This window comes from Astatotilapia calliptera, chromosome 23 (genome assembly GCF_964374335.1).
Source record: "Astatotilapia calliptera chromosome 23, fAstCal68.1, whole genome shotgun sequence".
Lineage (NCBI taxonomy): Eukaryota > Metazoa > Chordata > Actinopteri > Cichliformes > Cichlidae > Astatotilapia > Astatotilapia calliptera.
Genome location: NC_137443.1, coordinates 27946612 through 27968234, shown reverse-complemented (window position 1 = coordinate 27968234; position 21623 = coordinate 27946612). Strand labels below are relative to the sequence as shown.

General features: G+C 40.0%; 1 protein-coding gene across 2 annotated transcripts in view; it reads left to right on the top strand.

Annotated features, from left to right (window-relative positions):
• Window positions 1-3050: 3050 nt before the first annotated feature.
• The window catches only part of LOC113016060 (uncharacterized), a 57120-nt gene continuing 38547 nt past the window's right edge, over window positions 3051-21623 (top strand). For both annotated transcript variants that reach the window (XM_080296888.1, XM_026158557.2), the window contains exon 1: window positions 3051-3323. In XM_080296888.1, the coding sequence (XP_080153014.1) occupies window positions 3248-3323 (76 nt within the window). In that variant the 5' untranslated portion in view covers window positions 3051-3247. The remainder of the gene's footprint in view (window positions 3324-21623) is intronic.

Below are 21623 nucleotides of genomic sequence, written 5' to 3'. Positions count from 1 at the left end.
TAAAGACTCTGATGCGACTTTTTATAGTTATACTCTAACTAAAACCTTCACCATCAGGGGGCGGCATTTTATCAGTTGGGTTCACTCGTTGAACTTTTTTTAACTTTTCTTTTTAGTCTAAAATGTGTTGGAAGATTACACCAGGGGTAGGTAACTACAGGACTCAAAAGCCAGTGTTCTGCAGGTTTAGATCTCACCCTGGGTCAAAATGATTAGTTCATTACCAGGCATCTGAAGAACTTCAAGACATGTCGAGGAGGTAATTTAGCAATTTAAATCAGCTGTGTAGGATCAAGGACACATCTAAAACCTGCAGGATACCTTGAGTCCTGGAGTTTCCCCACCCCTGGATTACACAGACCCACTCCATCATCTAGGAGTCGCAAAATTTACATCACTCATACCCAGGAGAAATCCTATTAGAGTCACAGCTACAGAAAGTATAATCCCTGCTTTACCAGGCCAGTCAGTGGATTGACAATTACCTGGTGGTCACTAGCATCCCTTTGTTAGTCACTGGGATTCCAAGGATAGCTAGTCATTTGCACTTAAAAGCTGAAGAAATGGAGAATAATTATTATGCACATAGGTGTTTTAAAATGAAAACACAGTGAATAGTTACAAAAACATATAGTTAGAAAGGTTGGGGCTGAATAGCCGAGGGTTGCTGATGTCCATTGGGTTGCAGAGGTAGAAGAATCAGGCCCTGGCTTTGACACAGACAGCATCTCCTCTGTCTTCAGATTTATGGCCTCTGGTAGCGACTCCAAACTCGTGAGCTCAGTGGCTTACAGTATTTAAACTAATGTGTCTGAACACATAAGTGTGTCCTCCCAGCAGCTAGGGCAGCTAGAATCTGCAGGGATGAAAAGGTGCAATGATGATAACATGGCACAGGATATGCAAGGAAAGTTTCCAGATTTGAATCTGGCCGTCTCCTAGCAGTTTATCAGCCATTATTTGTGTCACCTGGTGGCTGAAGGTCAACAAGCCTTCTTTAAAAAAGTGACACAGAGCTTATTTTTCTTCTTCTTTGGAGGTCGGTGGGAGGACACACTTATGTGTTCAAACACATTAGTTTACATACTGTAAGTGCTAACTTCAAGACAAGTCTTCCTGAGCTTGACAGCCCAGAGCTGGAAAGAAGATGGATGAAATTTAAATTTTGAAGCATGAAGGACAGGGAGGGTCTCACCAAACAACACCTTTCAAGGAGAGCGAGTGATGATTGAACGACAGTAGAAAGTGGACCTACTTTTACATGTGCAGACAGGACTGACAGGGAAACGAGGAGCATGGGAACCAAACACGGACAGATTTTTCTGTTCAGTCGTATAGTTCAGTTCTGAATACAACTTGCTATAAGTCTCACCTGCTTTCTAATCTAAATTTGAGCAGCTCAAGTGACAAATTTGTAGGTTGATGGATCCTAGATTGTATATGTTTTTTAATGATTTGGTGTTGAGGAGTGAAAAATACAGAGATTCAGAGAAAGTGCCCACCAAGGTGCATACATGTCATCATGACTGACTTTTAGAGGAAGAAATGTGTCTCCACAAACAGGAAAATGTAAAGACTTCTTTGCAGATAGCAAAGTGGTTTGAGAGTTTGGACTTGTATAGAATAGAATAGTCCTTTATTGTCATTTTTCCTCATAATGGGACGTTTTCTTCTAAATTTATTTGGAGTTGCACTTAAGTAAAGGCTCCAATGGTCCCCCTTCCCCCTTGCAGATAGGTTGTGGGTGTAGTTCAGGGGCATCTGTCATCATGTAAAGCTTTACTCTAATCATGGAATGCAGATTTTAGCACAAACAGGTGCCAAACTGCAGGCAAACATGTCTTAACAGAGACTGAAACACATGGAGAGCATAGTATTAATCTGGATTTGTCTTTTATTTCTCCATCATCCAAAATCTCTGCATAAAGTTTATATTAAGAAAAGTCTACTGTGTTAAATTTAGGGCCTCAGTGTTTGGAGACGTTCTCTAAAATTTGCTGAAAAACTAGTTGTTTTAAGAGCTTTCTTGGACCCTGAAGGGATATTTGTGAGAGTTCAAACCTCAGAAACTTATTTGAAAACATGCTTCTCAGGCTTCAAGTCTCCAGATTGACTGAAGTCAGCAAGAACTCTTTGGCAAACTTGGTCAAATGTGGATTCAACTCTGTTTGCACCACTTTGTTATGAGCTGCTGCATCTGTGGATGCCAAAGACAAAACTTTCATAATAATGACTGGATACTGACCTGACTCTACCTTTCTCCCACGTGTTGCGCAAAACTGTTAATAGTTCCATGAACCATTGAGCAAGGCATATTGCTTGATAGATGCTATTAGGAATGCTTTCAAAAGGCATCAACTGCACAGCTACAGTGGAAATCATTCACAGAACAAGTTTTCAACCAGGCTGTACACATTTTAGCACAAGATGTTATAATACCCTGGTTAACTCAGTGACTCACTCCGTCTCCTAAAAACTTCTTTAATTCAGTTCAGTTCGATTCAACAGTATTTACATACAAAATGAATTTAAAACATGAATTTAACTGAACTGAATTAAAGAAAAAACCCAACAATCCCATGTGAGCAAGAATTTGGCGACAGTGGGGAGGAAAAACTACCGGTTGGAAGGGGGGGGGTGACAAATTTATTTACAACTAAATGTTTAAAGAAATATGCCTTAAAATGGACGTTTAGGCACTGGAAGTAGCTCTTAACATTTAGTTGTATATTACTGTGATTGAAGTCCCTTCCTCAGGATCCGGGTTTTGCTGCATACGTTGCATTTTTCTTGTTTTCAGTCTTACAATGTTCAGTGAAGTTTCTTCTATTGGATCAGGCTTGCTGTTTGCGTTTTGTTGCATAAACTGAATGTTTCAAATCTTTTTTTCCCTAAAAGTTGGCTCGTGGTGTGTTTCTTAGCAGTTGCACAGTTCTGAGACATACTGAGAGGTGCTGGTTTTCTCATCCAGTGGTTCTCATCCAGACTTTTACTTTGAAAAGCCCACGGTGGAAGTTGTGCTGTGACTCTCCTCCCGGCTTGAAAGTGTTTTGCATAGTGCTGTGCTGTAAAGGTGCGCTCGTCCTCCTCAGGTATACAGGCGGTGGGTGAAGCTTGTCTCGCGGTTGTGTTTATTTTCCTCCACCAGCTGCTGGAGATGACAGCAACCACACGCCCTCCTCGAAGCGTCTGAAGGGATTTTATTTGCTTTCTGTGTCAGACTCACTAAGTCATAATAACCGCAGGGATGCGTGCACGCGACAGGTGCTGGACCTGCATCCTCGCGCTGCTGGTGGCCGCACAGGCGCAGTCTCAGCAAACTGGTAAATTGATGCATTTATTTTATTTTCTCATACGTGTGTTCAAATACTCCTTTGAGCTTTGCAGAAGCAAAACGTGCTGCAAAAGTACTGTAAAACTTAAAAACCTGAAAATGGTGAGAAATCTCGGAGTTTCTAATAATTGTTAATCTAAAAACGTCCAGTTTTGTAACTTCAACTGTTAATTCTGACTTCATGAACTATTTCTTAGCAATTAGTTCAGTCACGTGACCTGAAAGCTTCGAGTTGGTTTTTTTTTCCAGGCTGGAATGAGATCGTGGTCGGTGTGAATGTCTGGGCTTGTTTATTGGGAATAATGAATAGCTCATCATCTCCTCCGCTGTCAGAGACATGCACTGCTGTCCTGTCTGTAAGAGTGCACCTACTACAGAGGGATGCGATTTCTACAGATTGTGCACATACCTGTTCTGAAATAAGAATTTCTGGTGCTTTCCTACATTTGAGGACTTTGCATTTATTATACTAGCTTCCTTTGGCACCACATGGGCGTCTATGAGACGCTGGGCCCTGGGGCAGAGACAAATAAAAAGCCCCCTCACAGCTTTGAGATAAGGGACGCTTTATTCTACTGTGGTTGATAGTGTAGCTGTTGTGCATTCAGAAAGGTCGACCTGAAGCTAAAGCGGTCAGTTACGGACCTCTAGACTCTGTTTCCAGGCTTTAGAAAATATGTGACGGCCGGACGTCGGCCAGCCATAACTTTTATACTGTCTGACGATAAATGTCAGCGCTGACTCATTTTCAGAATGGTCCCATGATTATTTTCTGTCACATACATGCTGCTCCAATGGTGATACTCTAAACGTGGCCATAGCTGAGCCAGAGTATGTTTCTTCAAAAGCTTTTTACCTCTTTTGGCTCTCACTGACATTGTTCAGCTCAACCATACAATGATGGCTGTGAGCACAGAAACCCCACCCACCTGTTGTTTAGACCTTCTGTTTGTACGGGACAGCCAATCGGAACAAAGATGGCTTAAAGGAAGTGGAGCTAAACACCTCATTTTAGATTATGGACTCTATTAAAATAATGGATCTGAAAAGTGAAACCAGTACTGAACTACTTTAAACTGGCATTATCTCTAATGGCCAACAGTCTCGTTTCAAAAAGAGGTCTGATTTTTTAGAAGTCTGTGGGGGAAACTGCCTTACGGTTCACTTAATGAAGACCTCAACAGTCAATTTTCTGATGAGTTCATGGCCTCAGGCTCTAGTTTTGAGTCTTATTCAATACAAGCCTAATGTTTATGACATTATAAATTATTTAAAGTAAAAAATAGATAATAATGAGGGTTGTGCTTTAGGCTTGATTTAGACTTTGGCAGTAAACCTATGCCCTGCCTTTTCAACGCTTAAATCTAAACCCCACGCTGTGACCTTCCATGCCAATTGTTGTGTTCTCCGTTGACCTGACGTGTACTTACATTTCTCAAGGTACACCTGAGGAAATGTGGAAGGTTACAGCGTACGATTAAGAGACGCTTCCAGTTGCATCCTTGGTTGTGTTGTAGATTTAGAATGGGATTACTTATGGCTGACAAGCCCTTGATTTTCTGATCCACTCCTTCCTTCAAACCGTAAACCTGGTGATGTCCAATGTTCAGCTTGACTTCACAACAGGATCTCACATATTAGTGTGAGACCTGTCGCCCATAGTCCGAGTTCAGGAGTTGCACCAATGCCCAATAAAAGATGAATAAAGATTAATAATCTAGTAGATTACTGTAATAGCTTTTCATCAGAAAAAGATAGCGTTTAGGTGTTTACTTTTTTTAAAGAAACACAGCCAAGTAACAACCAGGTGCAGCATAACGTCTTCCTCTCGTAAGTTACCCAGGTCCACAGCTTCATGTTGAATCACTTAATCATTATCTTCATCTTCTCCTTGTGCTTGTTTTGCATCTCCAAGAACATGTTGGACCTTTGCCTTCTTATTTTGCACCTCCTTGTAGTCGTTTTAATCCTCACTGTGTTTTTTTTTTGTTTGTCTTTTTTGACTTGTTTGAACGATGTGTGAAAACACACATTAACAGTGGCTTCAGTTTGAGGCTCTGACTCACTCATACCCATAGCCATGTCTGTGTGTGTGTGCTGGTGTTTTATACAAATATTACACTTTACAGCTAAGCTCCTCTTTAAGACAAATATTTAAGGAAAGATTACAAGTAGGTTCAAGGGCTGAGGCTATTGCATGTGTGTGTGTGTGTGTGTGTGTGTGTGTGTGTGTGTGTGTGTGTGTGTGTGTGTGTGTGTGTGTGTGTGTGTGTGTGTGTGTGTGTGTGTGTTGAAGCTGGTGATATGCAGTTTGTTCAGATTTTCCCCTCTTCAGGGCTCATCGTTCCCTCCCAGACACACTTCACCTCGTCTAATTTTACCTGGCTGTGGTTTCCCTCCTCTGCAGGCTACACACACACACACACACACACACACACACACACACACACACACACACACACAACATTGTGCTGACATTCAGACATGCCCGCACAATCATGTAGAGACAAAGCACTGTTTATGCAGAAATGCTTCAGCTACCTTCATGGAAGAATCCAGGCCTTTGAACTGAGCATGTAGTTCAGGGGTACAACTATAATTTCTTAGATTTATAATAAATAAAAAAGAAAATTGTAAAAAAAAATGTGTCCAAAATTCATTAAATTCAATAAAATAAACCCACAATTCTTATTATCGATGAGGATTTTACTATAATAAGTTTCCCCTACTTTGGCAAAAAAAAGACAGGGCTCTTCAGTCAACTTTTAATATTTGAACATGCTTTTTTGTTCTTCATCTGTCTGTTAGTGGCTGGTTAGCTCAGTTGGTTAGAGCGTGGTGCTAATTATGCCAAGGTTCGATCCCCGTACGGGCCATTTCAAGCTTTTGGGGCAGGGATAGCTCAGTAGGTAGAGTTGGCACCCCATGATCAGAAGGTTGGGGGTTCGAATCCACTGAACGGCTGCCCTGAGATACCCCTGAGCAGAGTCCCGTCCTTACACACTGCTTCCCGGTGCGCCTGCTTAGTGGCAGCCCACTGCTTCACCGAGTGAATGGGTCAAATGCAGAGAGAGTAATTTCCCCACGGGGATTAATAAATTATACATTTTTATTATTAGTGAGAAATGACTCAAAGGTGGGATGTGTTATAACAGGGTAACAAACCCAGAACAATGTTTTATAAGATACGTTGTTTTTAAAAATCAGAGAAATTTTTACCATCAACAGAACTAATACACAGTTGCATTTTTTGATCATGCCAACGTAACTAATCCTAAAATCCAGAAACTAGTTGGCATTTTTACAGCAACAGTTCAATAGGCTATGTTGATTTGATTTTTGGTAGTGTACATGAGGTACGCTTTAGATATATTCACGTTACACTTTGGAATTTTTTAATTCTTTTGCTTGTGCCCAAGACGGTGTTTGCCAACAAGTGGTTAAACAGGATTGAGAGATTGTTGGGGACAATTGAACCAGCATTGCTGTCGTGCTGATCACAGTAACTTAATACAGGTGATTATCATCATTATCATCATGTCACTGTTGTGTAGTTCATCTACAGCTTCCTTACAATTACACAACTCTAACAAACACTATATAAAATCCCACTGGCTCTTTGTCAAGGGTATGTCGGCAATACTAACTTTTAGGTTAGTGGCTGAAATGCAAAGGCAAAGGTAATGTGATAGAAATGCAGCAGGTTTCACAGGATTTCTGGGAAAGCAGGTTGCAGAAAAGCAAGTTTACCAAATAAGGAAACTCAAAGAATGAGGATCATGGAGTTATACTTTACTATCTGTATCAATATGAAGGTAAATTCTCCAGAATTTACACCCTCTCGGTTGTCTTTCTCTGAATTTAGCGCCTCCTAAATTTACTGTAGCTGTGTTTATATAGTATATCTTTTCCATCATATACGATCCTACATACAAGAAAAGGGGATAATAAAACCCATGTACCGTGCTGCACTAAATGAATGGCTGTAAACATAACTGTCAGGTGCCTTAGGGTCTAAAGCAGGGGTAATACAGGGGAGCTTATGGGATAATTAGAAAGTTGTTGTTTTTTTCTATCTTCTAAATGTACCACTAGACCAGCCTGTCTGAACCCAAGGCCCATTTCTACCATCAAGACTGTCTGTGTTGCACTTCATGGGAAATTTCTAGTTGATGCCTCGAGCCCATGAAATGCAAGCACAGGTCGAACATTATTGTCTGACTGTGGGAATTCCACACATCTAAATGTTATAGCTGCAGGCCAGGTTGAAGCTCATGTAAGAGTTTACAAGCAAACACTCATTATAACAACATTTTTCACAATTTTCTGGCACTGAATCTTGTTTACTGATATAGAAAATAATTAGCAACGAAGATTTTCTTCCTGTATGGCAGTACAAACGTAACATAAATCAAGATTAAATCATTGTTTGACTCTTATCAGTCGAATTTAGATTTGAGTCAGAGATTTGTTTATGTGAAAACAACAGTTGTGGTTACTGTAAGTCAGTGTGGTATAAATGTGATTTATAAACACACGTCTCACCACTAATGACTGAATGCTGCAGTCAAGTCCTGATAAAGACTCACTGTTTGACTCATCTGTTTCAGATATAATCTGTCATGACATTTAAATTATTCGTATCTAATGGACCCTCATCTGTGGTGCTTTTGAAAAATTCGGAAATTTATTTTTTTACACAATGATCAAACCTTATGACCTGCATGTTTCTGTCATGGGTGTCATTAAGATTTAATCTTATCTTTGATTCACATGTCGTGACTTATCTCATCCAAACCTACGTTGAATTATCTTGACTTGTCTTTATCTACAATATCTTGACTAGTTGTTTAGCTTGGCTTTTCTTAGTCATGTGGCAAATTTCAACACCAACCAAAAGTTGGATGTAGCTTGTTGGGAGCTATGCCCGTCTTTTTTATTCAGCCCATGATCTTGACTGATCTTGCCCATTAGAAAATGATATTTTTGCACCAACAAGGTGATTAATAAAGAGCTCTCAGCTAAAACCTTGGCATATCACAGTTTAGATTAGATTAGATTAGATTAGATTAGATAGAACTTTATTAATCCCTCGGGTGGGTTCCTCTGGGAAATTCGATTTCCAAAAAAGCACAGCACCGACAGAAGTTACAGAGTTACAGAATATTATATATATATATATATACACACACACACACACATATATATATAAATACAGAGACAATATAAATAAAATATACGAAGGGGATAAATAGAATAAATAGGAATAAAAAATAAAAATACAAGTGAATTGCACATTTCAAGTATTGAGGTCTATTGCACTGTTGACTATTTACAAAAGTATTGCACAAAAGGTATTGCACAGTGAGGTGAAGAGGCACTACAGCTTAGTTGTTCCCCCTTAGCTTAGTTGTTCAGTTGGTGTGTAGTGTGTCCTTAAACAAATTGAGGAAACAAGAGAAGTGTCAGTCATTTCCTTAAGAAACAGAGAAAAGTCCAAAAAAGACCTGACACAGAACCTGAGAGATGCATCTGGACCTTCAGTTGATCCATCTACTGTTCACTGAAGCCTCATCAGAAATGAAAAAGAAACTGTCATCAAAAACCGTGGACCACCTGGAAAGCATGACAATGACCCTAAACACTGTGATTTGATGGATTGGCCTCAACAAGGCAGAAACATCCCAAGAAGGGCTTTGAATGTCCTTCAAGAAGGCCAGAGAACTAATTCTGAAGACTGCTTAGTGAAATGACAAGAAAGCTGCGAAATATTGACCATCAAGCTTGTTTGAATTGTACAAACTCTATTTTTGTCTTATATGTCTTATATGTATTTCACGTTTTCCTAGCAAGATATAAAGAAGAGTTGTTGCACATTTGTTTCTTAGAAGCTGCTACAGCTTTGGGGTGATGGAAGCTTAGGTCAGGGTTTGGTTTGTGCACAAACAAACTGTAGATGTTCACACAGCAGGTGGTGCAGCACAAAGAAGCAAATCTTGTGCCATGTTCAAGTCCCAAACACTGGGACACAATCCAAAGCCAGGACCTCCATACATTCACACACTATTTGTGGATGCCTGCTGATTAGATCTTAAAGAGCAGAGCAGGTGAGAGCACTGAGCCACGGCTGAGTGTGCCAGGACCATCATCACCACCTCAAAGCACCAGCACTGCAACTGGGAAAACAAAGCATTCCCCAGTAACACAGAGCGCTTCTGAAGAGCCGCTTCAGATGGCATAGCTGATAGGCTTCACAGAAAGATGGAGGACGGAAAGCAAAACATCCTCTCGTCCGTCAGCCTGAGCTCTCACCTCAGCTGTGTGACATTTACACAACTGACAGCAGGTAGAAAACACCTATTAGTGCCTTTTTTAAAAAGAGCTTTGAAGTTTCAGTGGTTACAGTGTGCAGGTCTAATCATCTCGATGATGTAGCAGAGCTGAAACTGAAACACACAAAAGGACAAAAGGTGTAATCACAGATAAACGTGGGTGGAGAAATTTCCTTGAAGCGATGTGGAGAACAAGGAGTGTCAGGAGTTTGTTTTATGAAGCTGATCTGCTGGAGTTTATTCAGCCTGCAGCTACAACACCTTATTCTCTGCTGGGTCTGACCAAATTCAGGCCAAGAAAACACCAGGATAAGACAAGTTGTTATAGCCTCTTTAAGCTTATTACCACCAGAAGAAACAATGGCTCCTTTACTGGGCTGTATTTATTATGTAGGCATAGTTACTGGTTATATTTCAGAATACAAAATCAGGTTATAGACTAATCCAACTTAGGGTCATGTGAGGGACAGAGTTTATCACAGCCTACATTGTATTATCTGCTTCCCAGCCTTTCTGGGTCTTACTGATATTTGCTCGAGGAAAGCATAAACTAATAAAGTCTGTGTGCTGAACTGCATTTTCCCCACTTTTCAGGTTCAGATTCTTGCATGAATGCTGCTATCGGCCTTCTATATCCTCTTGTTTACATGTTACTGCAGACTTATCAATAAGCCCAAGGTCTTTAGTTGCACAGCTGTGAACAGGAATTGTTCCTGTCAACCTTGAAGTTGGCTGATTATAAAACATTCATCTTTGAACTTTGGTGGAAAAAAGTGTGTAAGTTCCCTGTGTTTCCAGGTGCTTTCTGTTATAACATCACTGCTTTTGCAAGTTGAAGAACTCTGCCTGAAGCTAATATCTCCAGTGCGTAATCGCAGGTTACGCCACCTCTCACACAGAAGCTGCTTGTTTATGACTGAGAGGTCATTAATCATAGTTCTGTGCGCTGGCTCACTCATTGCTGTCAATTTGCTGTCTACAAAGGCATTTTACGGTGAAACATCACTGGGTTTTATGAGTGGTGACTCTCATCATTTTTCTTTTTGTGCATTATAATCTGTCCTGAAAGCGTCAAGAGGAGGAACCACTGTTTCATTTCCAGTGCTTGAAACAATCAGAGGGGGCGGGCCAGCTGCTAACAAAGGCTGCAAGTCTTTTAATTCACAAGGGTTTTAGTGGAAACCACAGCATGACCAGTTGAGGAAAAGCACTTTAGAAACACAATATTGCTGATGCCAGAGTATTTGTCAATGTCTTAAAGCTTTTGTGGAGGGGGTGTGTACAATATATAATGTTAATCTAGACCTAAAAGCACATCCACACCTGACTCCATGCCATAGTCTGTGAGTTTTGTGGTTATTTGGTGGCATTTTAATCATTATTTGGTCTTTTATATGGCTGTTGTTCTTGGATTTTAATAATAATAATGGATTGGATTTATATAGCGCTTTTCGAGAACCTCAAAGCGCTTTACAATTCCACTATTCATTCACTCTCACATTCACACACTGGTGGAGGCAAGCTACAGTTGTAGCCACAGCTGCCCTGGGGCAGACTGACAGAAGCGAGGCTGCCATATCGCGCCATCGGCCCCTCTGGCCAACACCAGTAGGCAAGTAGGGTAAAGTGTCTTGCCCAAGGACACAACGACCAGGACAGAGAGCCCAGGGATCGAACCGGCGACCTTCTGGTTACAGATGCGATTCCCAACCCCCTGAGCCACGGTCGCCCAGTTGGGAAGAATGGTGCGTGGTGGTTAACACTATTGCCTCACAGCTAGAGGGTCCTGGGTTTGACTCCACGATCTGGCTCGGGTGTCTTAGCGTGGAGTTTGCATGTTCTCCCTGTGTCTCTGGTGCTCTGGCTTTCTCTCACAGTCTAAAGACATGCAGTTAGTGGAGTTTGGTTAATTGTTGATTCTAAATTACCCGTAGATGTGAACATGAGTATGAGTGGTTGTCTTGCCTCTCTGGGACCAACTGGCGTCCTGTCCAGGGTGAACCTTGCCTTACAGCCGTTGGTAGCTGGCATGGATTCTGTTCCCAATGCGACCCTGATGAGGAAAATTGGAATAGAGTGGATGGATGGATTGCTTGGGTAGTTTAGTTTAGTTTAGATAGACTATTACAGATATGCGTTACATGTGCTCTTTAGTGTAATTGTGCATCTTGTCATTTCGGTCATGTGATTCCTCATTTTGTTACTTCCAGTTTTATTTTTATTGCTGGTGCCTTGTTATTAGTTTTATTTCTTTTGTTGTTGTCTTGATTAGTTTCACTTGTACACTGTTACCCTGGTGTTTCCACTCTCCCCGATCACCTCCTGTGCCTAAACCTCAGCTTGGATCTGTTCTTTGTGGAGTCATACTGTGTTCATGTTGCACACCTTTTTGTGTGTTCTCTCAATTAAGGCTGCTCTTTGGATTACCTGCATCACCTGAATAAAAGTTTTTTTTTTTCTCAGAATTCTCACAAGTCTGCATATGTGAGAAACCTGCACCTAATGGCACTGGTTATGATCAGGAAATAAAATGCAGGGACTTTATATAGGAATTAGGATCCTTCCTTTCTTTACCTCCATTTTTGACAAAAGGAACCTTAGTTGCAAGAAAAAGTATAATATCCTGAATATTTTGTCTACTCTGTATACACTGACAGTAGGCAGACAGTCTGCTTTCTTAACCTTCATGGTTTCCTTCTGCAAATATTTATCAGCTTCCTCTCCAGGAAGGCTCTCATCCTGTGGATGATCTGCAGCCATCCTCCACCTGCTTTAGGTTATGGTAAGAATAAAGTATAACAAATTGCACCATTCGATGAAGATGACTGAAGCAGCAGCTTTAAAAAATAGACTAGGAAGTCGTGAATCGATATTCTAAAATGTGTCACCAAATGCAGGGTTTCCACGGTGTTTGTGGTTTTAGGGCCGACTGATTGTAGCAACTAGAGATGAGACGATACCACTTTTTTATGTCCGATACCGATATCATAAATTTGGATATCTGCTGATACCGATATGAATCCGATATAGTGTTTTTTAATCAACAAAACTGTTTTTTAAATATCTTGCTGCATTTTGTATAAGTTCATACTCAAGTTTAAAACAACAACTACACTAAAGCTATTCTGTTATACCTGTATGCAAAAAAAAAATTTCATAGTTCAGCAATACTGATCAATCTAATAAACTTAAACCTACACCATCCTCCCTATTCTGGTATTTTAAAGAGTACTTAGCATAAATATTAAGCAACCTAACTAATATGGTTCCAACTCCCAGCAACAACAAAAATAAATAAATAAAAAATAGGGAACCACCCCTCACGCTCCACCTCATGATGCTTAATCGACGTAATCAACCTTAATTTGATGCAGTGTGAAAAAAAATGCACAGAAATCAATTATTTTTCAAGAAATATTAAATAGATTCAACATCTTTCTTCAACAAAATTGCAGACTGCACAGATGGTACCTTCCCAAAGGAAAAGGTACTATAGCTTACTAGGGTATATATATTAGACTTAATAGTCACTATATACAGTAATGGACTTCTATTCATTTTGCATCAAATTAAAACTTTGGGTGTCAGATAATTATTTATTAAAAGCTAGACATTTTAAATGAGAATAAGAAAGAAAAGTATGTCTTTGTGCCCTCTTTTCCCTGTTAATGCCCTATCGGCCCCCCTGGCTAAACTTTGCTAGATCCGCCCCTGCACAGTTACCAGCGTCAGCTACGTAGAAAAAGATCCTCGAGTAGAAAGTAATATTAAATACATTCTAACAATAGCTGATAAAGCTTAAACGTGCTGCTGTTGTTCAGCCGCTGGTTTCCTCTTTCTGGTGCAAAGTGGGCCAAAAGCAAACTAGAGACACGGACTCGCGACAGAAAAGCCGATCAGCTGATTGTTAAGCAGTTTCATGATCAAAGTAGCAGCAAGAAGAGGCAGTCGCTTGTTAAGCTTAACGCAGGAATGCTTTACAAACATTCAGAGATGGACTTACAAACTTGCTTTACTTCTCTCGGGATAACTTTGTCGGAGATGAAATGCCGGATTGCTAGCGAAGCTCCAAATGCTATCCAGACCACCACAGGCATGCCACAGCCGCTCTATCACGTGATGCATACTGCTCCGACGTGCTAACGTTCTGAGGCGAGTTACGGCGTGTTGCAAGTTTTGTGAGGTGCTTTCGTGATATTTAATGGATCGGATTACATTTTTTATTTTTCTCCGATATCCGATCCAGTAATTTAGGTCAGTATCGGACCGATACCGATACGTAATATCGGATCGGTCCATCTCTAGTAGCAACATTAATAACTGTTATTTAACACGACTCAGCAGCTGAAGTCATTTTCTGATTCTTGTTCATCACTTGTCTGTCCTCCTCTCATGTTGGCTTTGATTAACTTAACTTGCCGTGGCCTGTAAGAAGAATGAAAGTGGGGTTTTAGAGAAGGGTGGAAGTTCTCTTCTGGAAAGGAAAAACACTGTCACAAAACAGAGTAGAGAAAAATAACTGGTTTATCCTGATTACCTTGTAATTGTCTACCAGTAAATCGATCATGTTGGCATCTCAGATGGATAAAACAAGTGGTTTTTAAACTTATTCTTATTCAACTTATTCTTCAGGGACCACCAGTGTACCTGGTTGATGTCTACAAAACACTGTTGGGCATCTGAGCCGATTACTTTAGTTGATGTGAGTGAAACTGGCCTGACATCTTAAAGGCGACACAGAGGAATTATGAAGGATACAGAATGGATGGTTTTCTTGACTAGATTTCTTAAGTTTGTGTATGTTTGGGTTTGATATCCCATGTTGTACTCATGTTGTGCTTTAGGAACACTAGTTCTTATTTCCTCAGCTTTGCTGCCTACACAGTACCAAAACTAGGCCTAAACGCAGTATTTTTGTTGGAGCGGGACGGTGTCTGATGTTCGTATCGTGTATTTGAGAAGCTCCCTTTTGTGCGCCTCAGTGCTTTTGTGCTCTTTGTCATTTTATGACTCAGTGAGAGCGCCACAGCGCTTATGAGGACTGAATTCCAGTATCTGGGTTGCAGGAATTTGAACCTGCAGCACTTGAGGCCTTGGGTTCACGTCCCCTCGAGCTCCTGCTGCAGAGTGTCTGACAGGTGAGACCACAGCGAGGATTTTGGCATGAAGATAATATCGCAGATGTGGGCTGCTAAATCATTTTCTTTTTCTTTTTTTTAAAAACTTTTAATCATTTAGAACGCCGGGTTATTGCTTTTTAATTTTCTCCTGTCAGTCAGCTCATTAGAGGCGTCACTTCTCATTTATTCTTACTGTCTCACATTCAGGAGGAGCCACCAAGCTTGACGCCACGCTGCTTAATGTCTCTTTACCACCTGCTTTCTTTAACAGATCTCCTCAGTTGGGGATTGCCCAAAAAAGGAGTCGACTGTGTTGCCTTCAAGCTCCCGTGCCGCTTCGTGAATCCCAACCGTCTCACCCCCTCTCTTGTTTGTAAATGCCCTGCTCGTGTTCGTGCCAGAAACTCACTTTGACATACCGCGGGGGGGAGGAGGAGAGAGGAAGAGGCGGGGGGGGGTTGGGGGGGTCATGGGTGTTGATTTCTGCTGAGCTTCTGCCAAAGATGCCCTGCAGGGAACTTTCTTTTATTCTGCTCGTTGACTTTGGAAAATTTGAGTTATTTGATAACTGGGAAAAAGCAGCCAGGAGCACAGTGAAATGTTGTTATCAAGATACACGTGTAAGTACAAGTTGATTTCTTAGTTTGTGCATTAGTTTTTCTTGGTACGACTCCAAAAAGCAGGTGGGAGCATTTCTTTTATTTTATTTGGCATCAAGAGCCTCTTTAAAATAATAGCTGCCCGCATTAACGGTGAGTGATGTGCGGGTAAACGCATTCAACTGTAAATTTAAGACAAAATAATAAATTCATTTAAAACTGTGGCACTCCCATCTGTTGCTAGAAATCGAGATATAAATCACATCAGACTAACTGCAGGTTAAATGAATGACCTGTGTCCTGATGGTATTCAAACCTCATTCAGCCCTGGGCGTCCAGGCTGGTGGATTTAGGTCCATAAGTTTATGAACACTTTTTTAAGATTTTGACTCTGTGTACCACCACGGTGGGTTTTTAATTAAACAATCAGTGTGTGACTAAAGTGCAGAGTTGAATCTTCAGTTCAAGAGGTTTAACAGAAGTATTTAGGCATCACAGCTGTTTTTATATACACGCCTCATTTAAAAGTAATTGGACAATTGACTAACAAGCAGTTTCTTGTCTAGTTGAGGTCTGTTCCTTCATTATTTCACAAGATATGAGGCAGGTAAAATACCTGGAGTTGATTCCAGGTGTTGCATTTGGTAGGTGTTCAATGAAATTGTCAATATGGCATCCCAGAGAGATGTTGGTGCAAGTGAAGAAGGGCGTCATCAGACTGAAAATCCCCCAGAAAATCTGATAGAGAGATGGCAGAAACCTTAGGAGAGGCCAAATCAATAATCTGGTACATTGTTAAAAAGACTGAATGCACAGACCAGCTCAGCAACACCAAAATATCTGAAAGAGAACAGAAGATAACCAAAGTAGATGATCACAGAATTATTTCCCTGGTTCAGGAAATCAACTTCACAGCATCTAAACAAGTAGAAAAACTCTCCAGACTTCGACAGTTTGCAAAATTCTAGAAAAAAGTCCTTGGACAGTCAAAACCAGAATTAACTACTTTAACTGCTACTACTAAGATGATGTCCTTCATAGTGCAGTGGAGGAACCTAACAAGCAAAAGATTCACAGTTTGATCCTGGGAGGAAACACAAATCCCTTTGGGATTGCATCTGGGAGGGCATTTGGTGCCAAATCAAGGATGTGGAGCTACCCATTGTGGTGACCCCTTGTGAATAATTGAGCAGCTGAAAGTAGCCCCTCTTTTCTACTACTAAGATAAAATAATTTTGAACGTCTGGAAAATACGGTCCGTGTCTTAATATTGTTGCAATTTCTAAACAGCTAATGGAAAAGTGTAATATAGTGTTAGCCAAAAAGTACAGTTATAACCTTAAGTATATCGGCATCGTAAGAAAGTGAGGAAAAAAATATTTGCACTTTTTGACTCCATACAAGTCAAAAGTGCAAATATTGGTTTTGTTTTATTTTTGTTTTTTTACTTTTCAATGTTTTTAAATAATTAAAGCTGGCGTTCTCAAAATGTGACCCCTGCAGTCCAATTGTAGCCCACCGAAACCATTTTTCTGGTGACGAGATCTTCAAGGAAAAATTAAGATTCAACACTTTTTGCCTGTTACGGTTTCTAAATCAGCAGAGAATGAGAGCAAGTAGGCCATTAACAAATACAGCCAGGGTCACAATACAAAACCTATTTTTAGTGACTTCTAAGTATTAAATTAAATGTTGGTCTTGTTTTTTTACAGTTTGATAATTTTTAATGGTTAGTTGTCAGTTTGTAAATTAACTTCTCACTCTGGCATTACTTCTTGAGTTTATTTGACCAATTTAAAGCCCAGAATGATGGTGATTTGACTCTTTGTGTGATTGTTCTTGCATTTTTAGAAACTACACTGTGTGCGCCTTTGGCAGTCATGCTTAAGCTGCCTCTGGTAATGTATTGTAATATAAAGTATGCAGTTATTAGTACTTATCTGATCTTATTAAAGAAGAACAGAAAGCTTTTAAACTGCTGTAAATGTGACCCCTGCAGCCTCTGTGTTGCTGCCATCTGCTGGGCCAGTCAAGTACTGTCAATTAAAGGACATGACAGAAAGCATGTGGACGTGCTGCAGATGTTGACCTGAAATGAATAAGCAAGAAAAGTTGATTTTCAGAGTAAATCTGATTGTGTTTTACGTATTTCTGGAGTTTAACAGAGAGGAAACAAGACAAAAGGACGAAAGTTAACAAATAAAACAGAGTCAGCAAATTCAGTATTTATTAAATTAAGTGAAATTTAAAGATTTAGAATATTATAACATAGTTCTAATTATTTGCAGTAGACAATTACCTCTTAACGTCCAGAATCTGTTTAACATGAGCTGCAACAAATACACATCACATTACACCTGATGGTAGGACTAACATAATGTAATTGTAGCATATCAAAACTTTAAAAAATCATACAGAAATAACACAATTATCCAATATTGTGGTAGATTTAGAGTGAAGATGCTTTGAATACAAAGATTTGACATGAATGGTTTGGGATGATTTTGTATTTCAGTCAGAGCTTTAGCTTCAGTCTACACACTTTCAGTTTGTGACAGCAATTAAAAAAAATAAAGATAAAGATGAAAATAAAATGACAGGCAGAGAAGGAACTTCAGAGCTGAAATAGTTTTTCTAGCATCTTAAATCCATAATTAAACATTCCTTTGAGATAGAAGATAAGAAAAACTACATATGCTATCTTAGTGTGCACATTTGGTCCCATTAGTGCACTTTACCTCTGCATCAGGACTTACGATTTTGCTATGTTTGTCATAAATTTTGAAAGTGCTGCTTTCCCAATGCTAATATGAAGTTTGAATTAGATGTTGCACCATATTAGAAGTTATATCTCACTGCTCTGATGTGAAATAGACACATTTATCTGTATCTCAGCCTCAGTTTTCTTTCATGGTGTTGCATTTTAATGGATTAAATCTCCATATTTGGAGGCTGACTCACCCTGCAAAGTTCACTCCTGTCACCAGCAGATTTATTCCAGCGTTTATATCTTTGCATCTGCTGCACAGACCACCAACATAAATGGCAACATCATTTGAGCCTCTTCCTCACACATCTCATCTTCCATCTTCGATATTTTGTGTAATAAATAAATGAAATGATCTTGTTGGACCGGGAACTTCGTGCTCTCTCTTTGTAATTGCTGTGTCGTATTTCTATCTGACTGAACTCGCTTCCCACAGTTAACACGGATGACTGTCTCGCTCTTCCCCATCTGCTCTGGTGTAGACCCCCAGTTGTCGACAAAGATGCACCGAAACACTTGATAATGAAGCCTCTGTAGATCTTTTTTTGTTTAAAGTTTGAGCCAAGGTGAGGCTGACATCTTTTCGGGACCTGCTGTTTGGCAAAGCCAGATATGTTTTCAGAAGAGTGAAATTTATTAGGAAGAGTCATGAAACAAAGCAGCGTCTAGTTGGGGCTTGTTGCAGAAGTTTCCTCTCCAAACCTCTCACGTGGTCATGTTTAACCCTCTCAGGCTCAAATTAAGTTTTAGTTGCTAATGCACAACCAAGTCCTTCAGTGGTACTTCTGAGTAAAAAAAAACTCATAAAATATGTATGTGGGGTAATCAAGTTGTTAGTTTTTAACTGTTGCAAATCGGCAACGCCTGCCTTGAGAGGGTTAAGTAACCAGAGTTACCTGAAATAAAAAGAAGAAATACAGTTTTAGGTATTAAGTTTTCTTCTTTCCTCCTCCAGTAATCACCATGGTTGTCATGTGAGCTTTAGGAGGAACATGCTGCTATGATGTGGCAACAGCAGAACCAATGTTACTGGTGCTTCAGCATTCAGCTGCAGCTCACTACATATGACTGCACCTCGCTGTAGCTGTATGTGTGGAAGTGTAAATGTAAGCAACAGCTGCCTTCATAATAAAACACAATGCACAAAGGAAGCGTGCCCGAACGCAGTCGTGTATTTACTTACCCTGCTTGTGGCCCTGTGCAGGTCAGAGTCAGCTGACAGCTGACGGTGATGAAAAGTGCTGGGAACGCAGAGGGAGCGTTAGCACGTATGTTTGAGAGCCTGCAGGGGATTTATGGTGATATATGATGGACACGGAGAAAGCGTTGGGGGTTGTGTTATTTGAAAGAAAAAAACTAACCTGATGTTTTTATATTTTTAATTAAAAGAAAAGTATTTTCTTGGTTTTTAGTCAGAACAATGCATCGATGCGTAAATGTGAAAACAATAAATAAAAATGTTATAAAACTCTAGTTCATGAAGTTTATGTAGTTTTTGATTCATTTGTCTGTTATTAAGATGCAAGCTTTAATTCCCTGCTGATGAAAATCAACAGAAACCTCATCAAAGAAAGAGCTTTGTCACAAAAGAGAGACAAAAAAACGCAGACAGGAAGTCTGTAACTGCCTGTAATTACTGTAAAGCTGAAACATGAGTGTTCTTTGTTCACTTGGTTTTTCATTTTTTTATGTTTTAGTCATATTTGTCACTACTGTACTCCTCAGTATGTCTGGCTTCAACCACGATTTTACTAATTTCAGCTGGAAAGAAATTAGTAAACAATGCAAGCAGAACCTTTCTCATATATCCAAAGGGGACTGTGTTTGCAGTTAGAATGTTTTCTGTAGATAATAAATCTCTTTGGCATAAGATCTGCAGCAAAAAGTGCTTCTAGTAATAGAAAATTGAGTTGTAAAAGGTTTTTATAAGCTGGTTTAAACCTGATTTTTTTTTGCTTTTGTTTATCTTATGCTCTTTTTATGAATTCCTCTCCCAAGGTGACACCTGTTGGCAACAACTTTTTATGAAACTCAGTGCTCAAACCGGTGCTTAAAGAATCAAGAACACAAAATTAGTCCAAAAACCTCTCATGTTCAGCTGTTTTTTTATGGCATCACTCTTGGCAGGAAGCAGAGCTTAATCAATGGAAAAAACACAAACTTTGTCCCAAAACCTCTCATGTTTAGCTGTTTCCCACTTTTTCTTTGGTCATTTTAGCCTTTTTGGCCAGGGTGAAGGGAGCATCTGCCATCAAACACGAAGCCAGCCGCATGTAACTTCGACGGTGTTTGCTAGTTTACCTTACATGCATTAATTTAATAACGTGGTTAGCCTAAATCGTGTGTAATTTACGCTGAGGCGTAAATTACACACGATTTAGGCTATCGATTTAGGCTAACAACATTAAGCTACTCATGCAGAGAAGAACGGCGGCTGCTGCCATCATCATCCGTCATCATTTCTGCTACACTGGCAGGGCTAGGGGCCAGGACTTTCCTCTTTGGGTTTTTGGGGGATGTTGCTAACTTCGGTTTGGATAACAGGCAAACCACCCGCAGTAGATGTGCTCGGTGTGAGGTCTCGCAGCAAGCTATCAAATACGGCGCATTTCTCGGCTTTTAACAAAATGCTATACGTTGCCAGGTGTTTCATCAGATTCGAGGTGTTACCTCCTTTGCACACTATCACCTTAAAGCACTTGCTGCAGGCTGCTGAGTTTGCATATTTTGCTGTGAAGTACAGCCAGACTTTTGACCGCTTCGCCTTGAGCATTTTTAATCTGTAGCTCTGCTCTAAAAGAACGTACATACCTGGACCTGCCTACTATCCTTGCAAAGGTAAAATGATTGGCTAGAATCCAAAGTGTATGACAGGAAAAAAAAGCACCGAAATAAAGCACCAAAATGTGCGCTGCTTTTCGGCCTACCGTTTATGTCAGAACCGGTGCCGGTACCCATCCCTAGTAAGGATTTAAAATATATTTATGTATATAACCTGTAGATCTTTAATAAGGGGGATGTAAAGTAAGTTGGCTCAGCTGTTAATATTTTTAAATGGTTTATGTACAAGTAAGTAAAAAAACATCCACAATACGGAAACACATAACTGTAAAGACACAAGTTCATAAATATTGTAAGATAAACAGAAAACCCCAACAATCATATGGCCCCCTATGAAGAAGGGTTTTGGCAACAGTGTCAAGGAAAAAAGTCCTTTAAACAGGAAGAAACCTCCAGCAAAGACACACTGTGGAAGAGAGCTAGAGATCTGATAGCAGTCTGATTGCAAAGTGCTCCAATCGGGTGATACGGTAGTATGAGGTCGTTAAGATAAATGGGGACTGATTATTCAAGACCTTGTATGTGATTTGAAGGATTCCAAATTTGACTCGAAATTTAACAGGGAGCCAATGAAGAGAAGCCAATATGGGAGAATTGAGATTTTGAGCAGAATGAGCGGCACATTAGTTG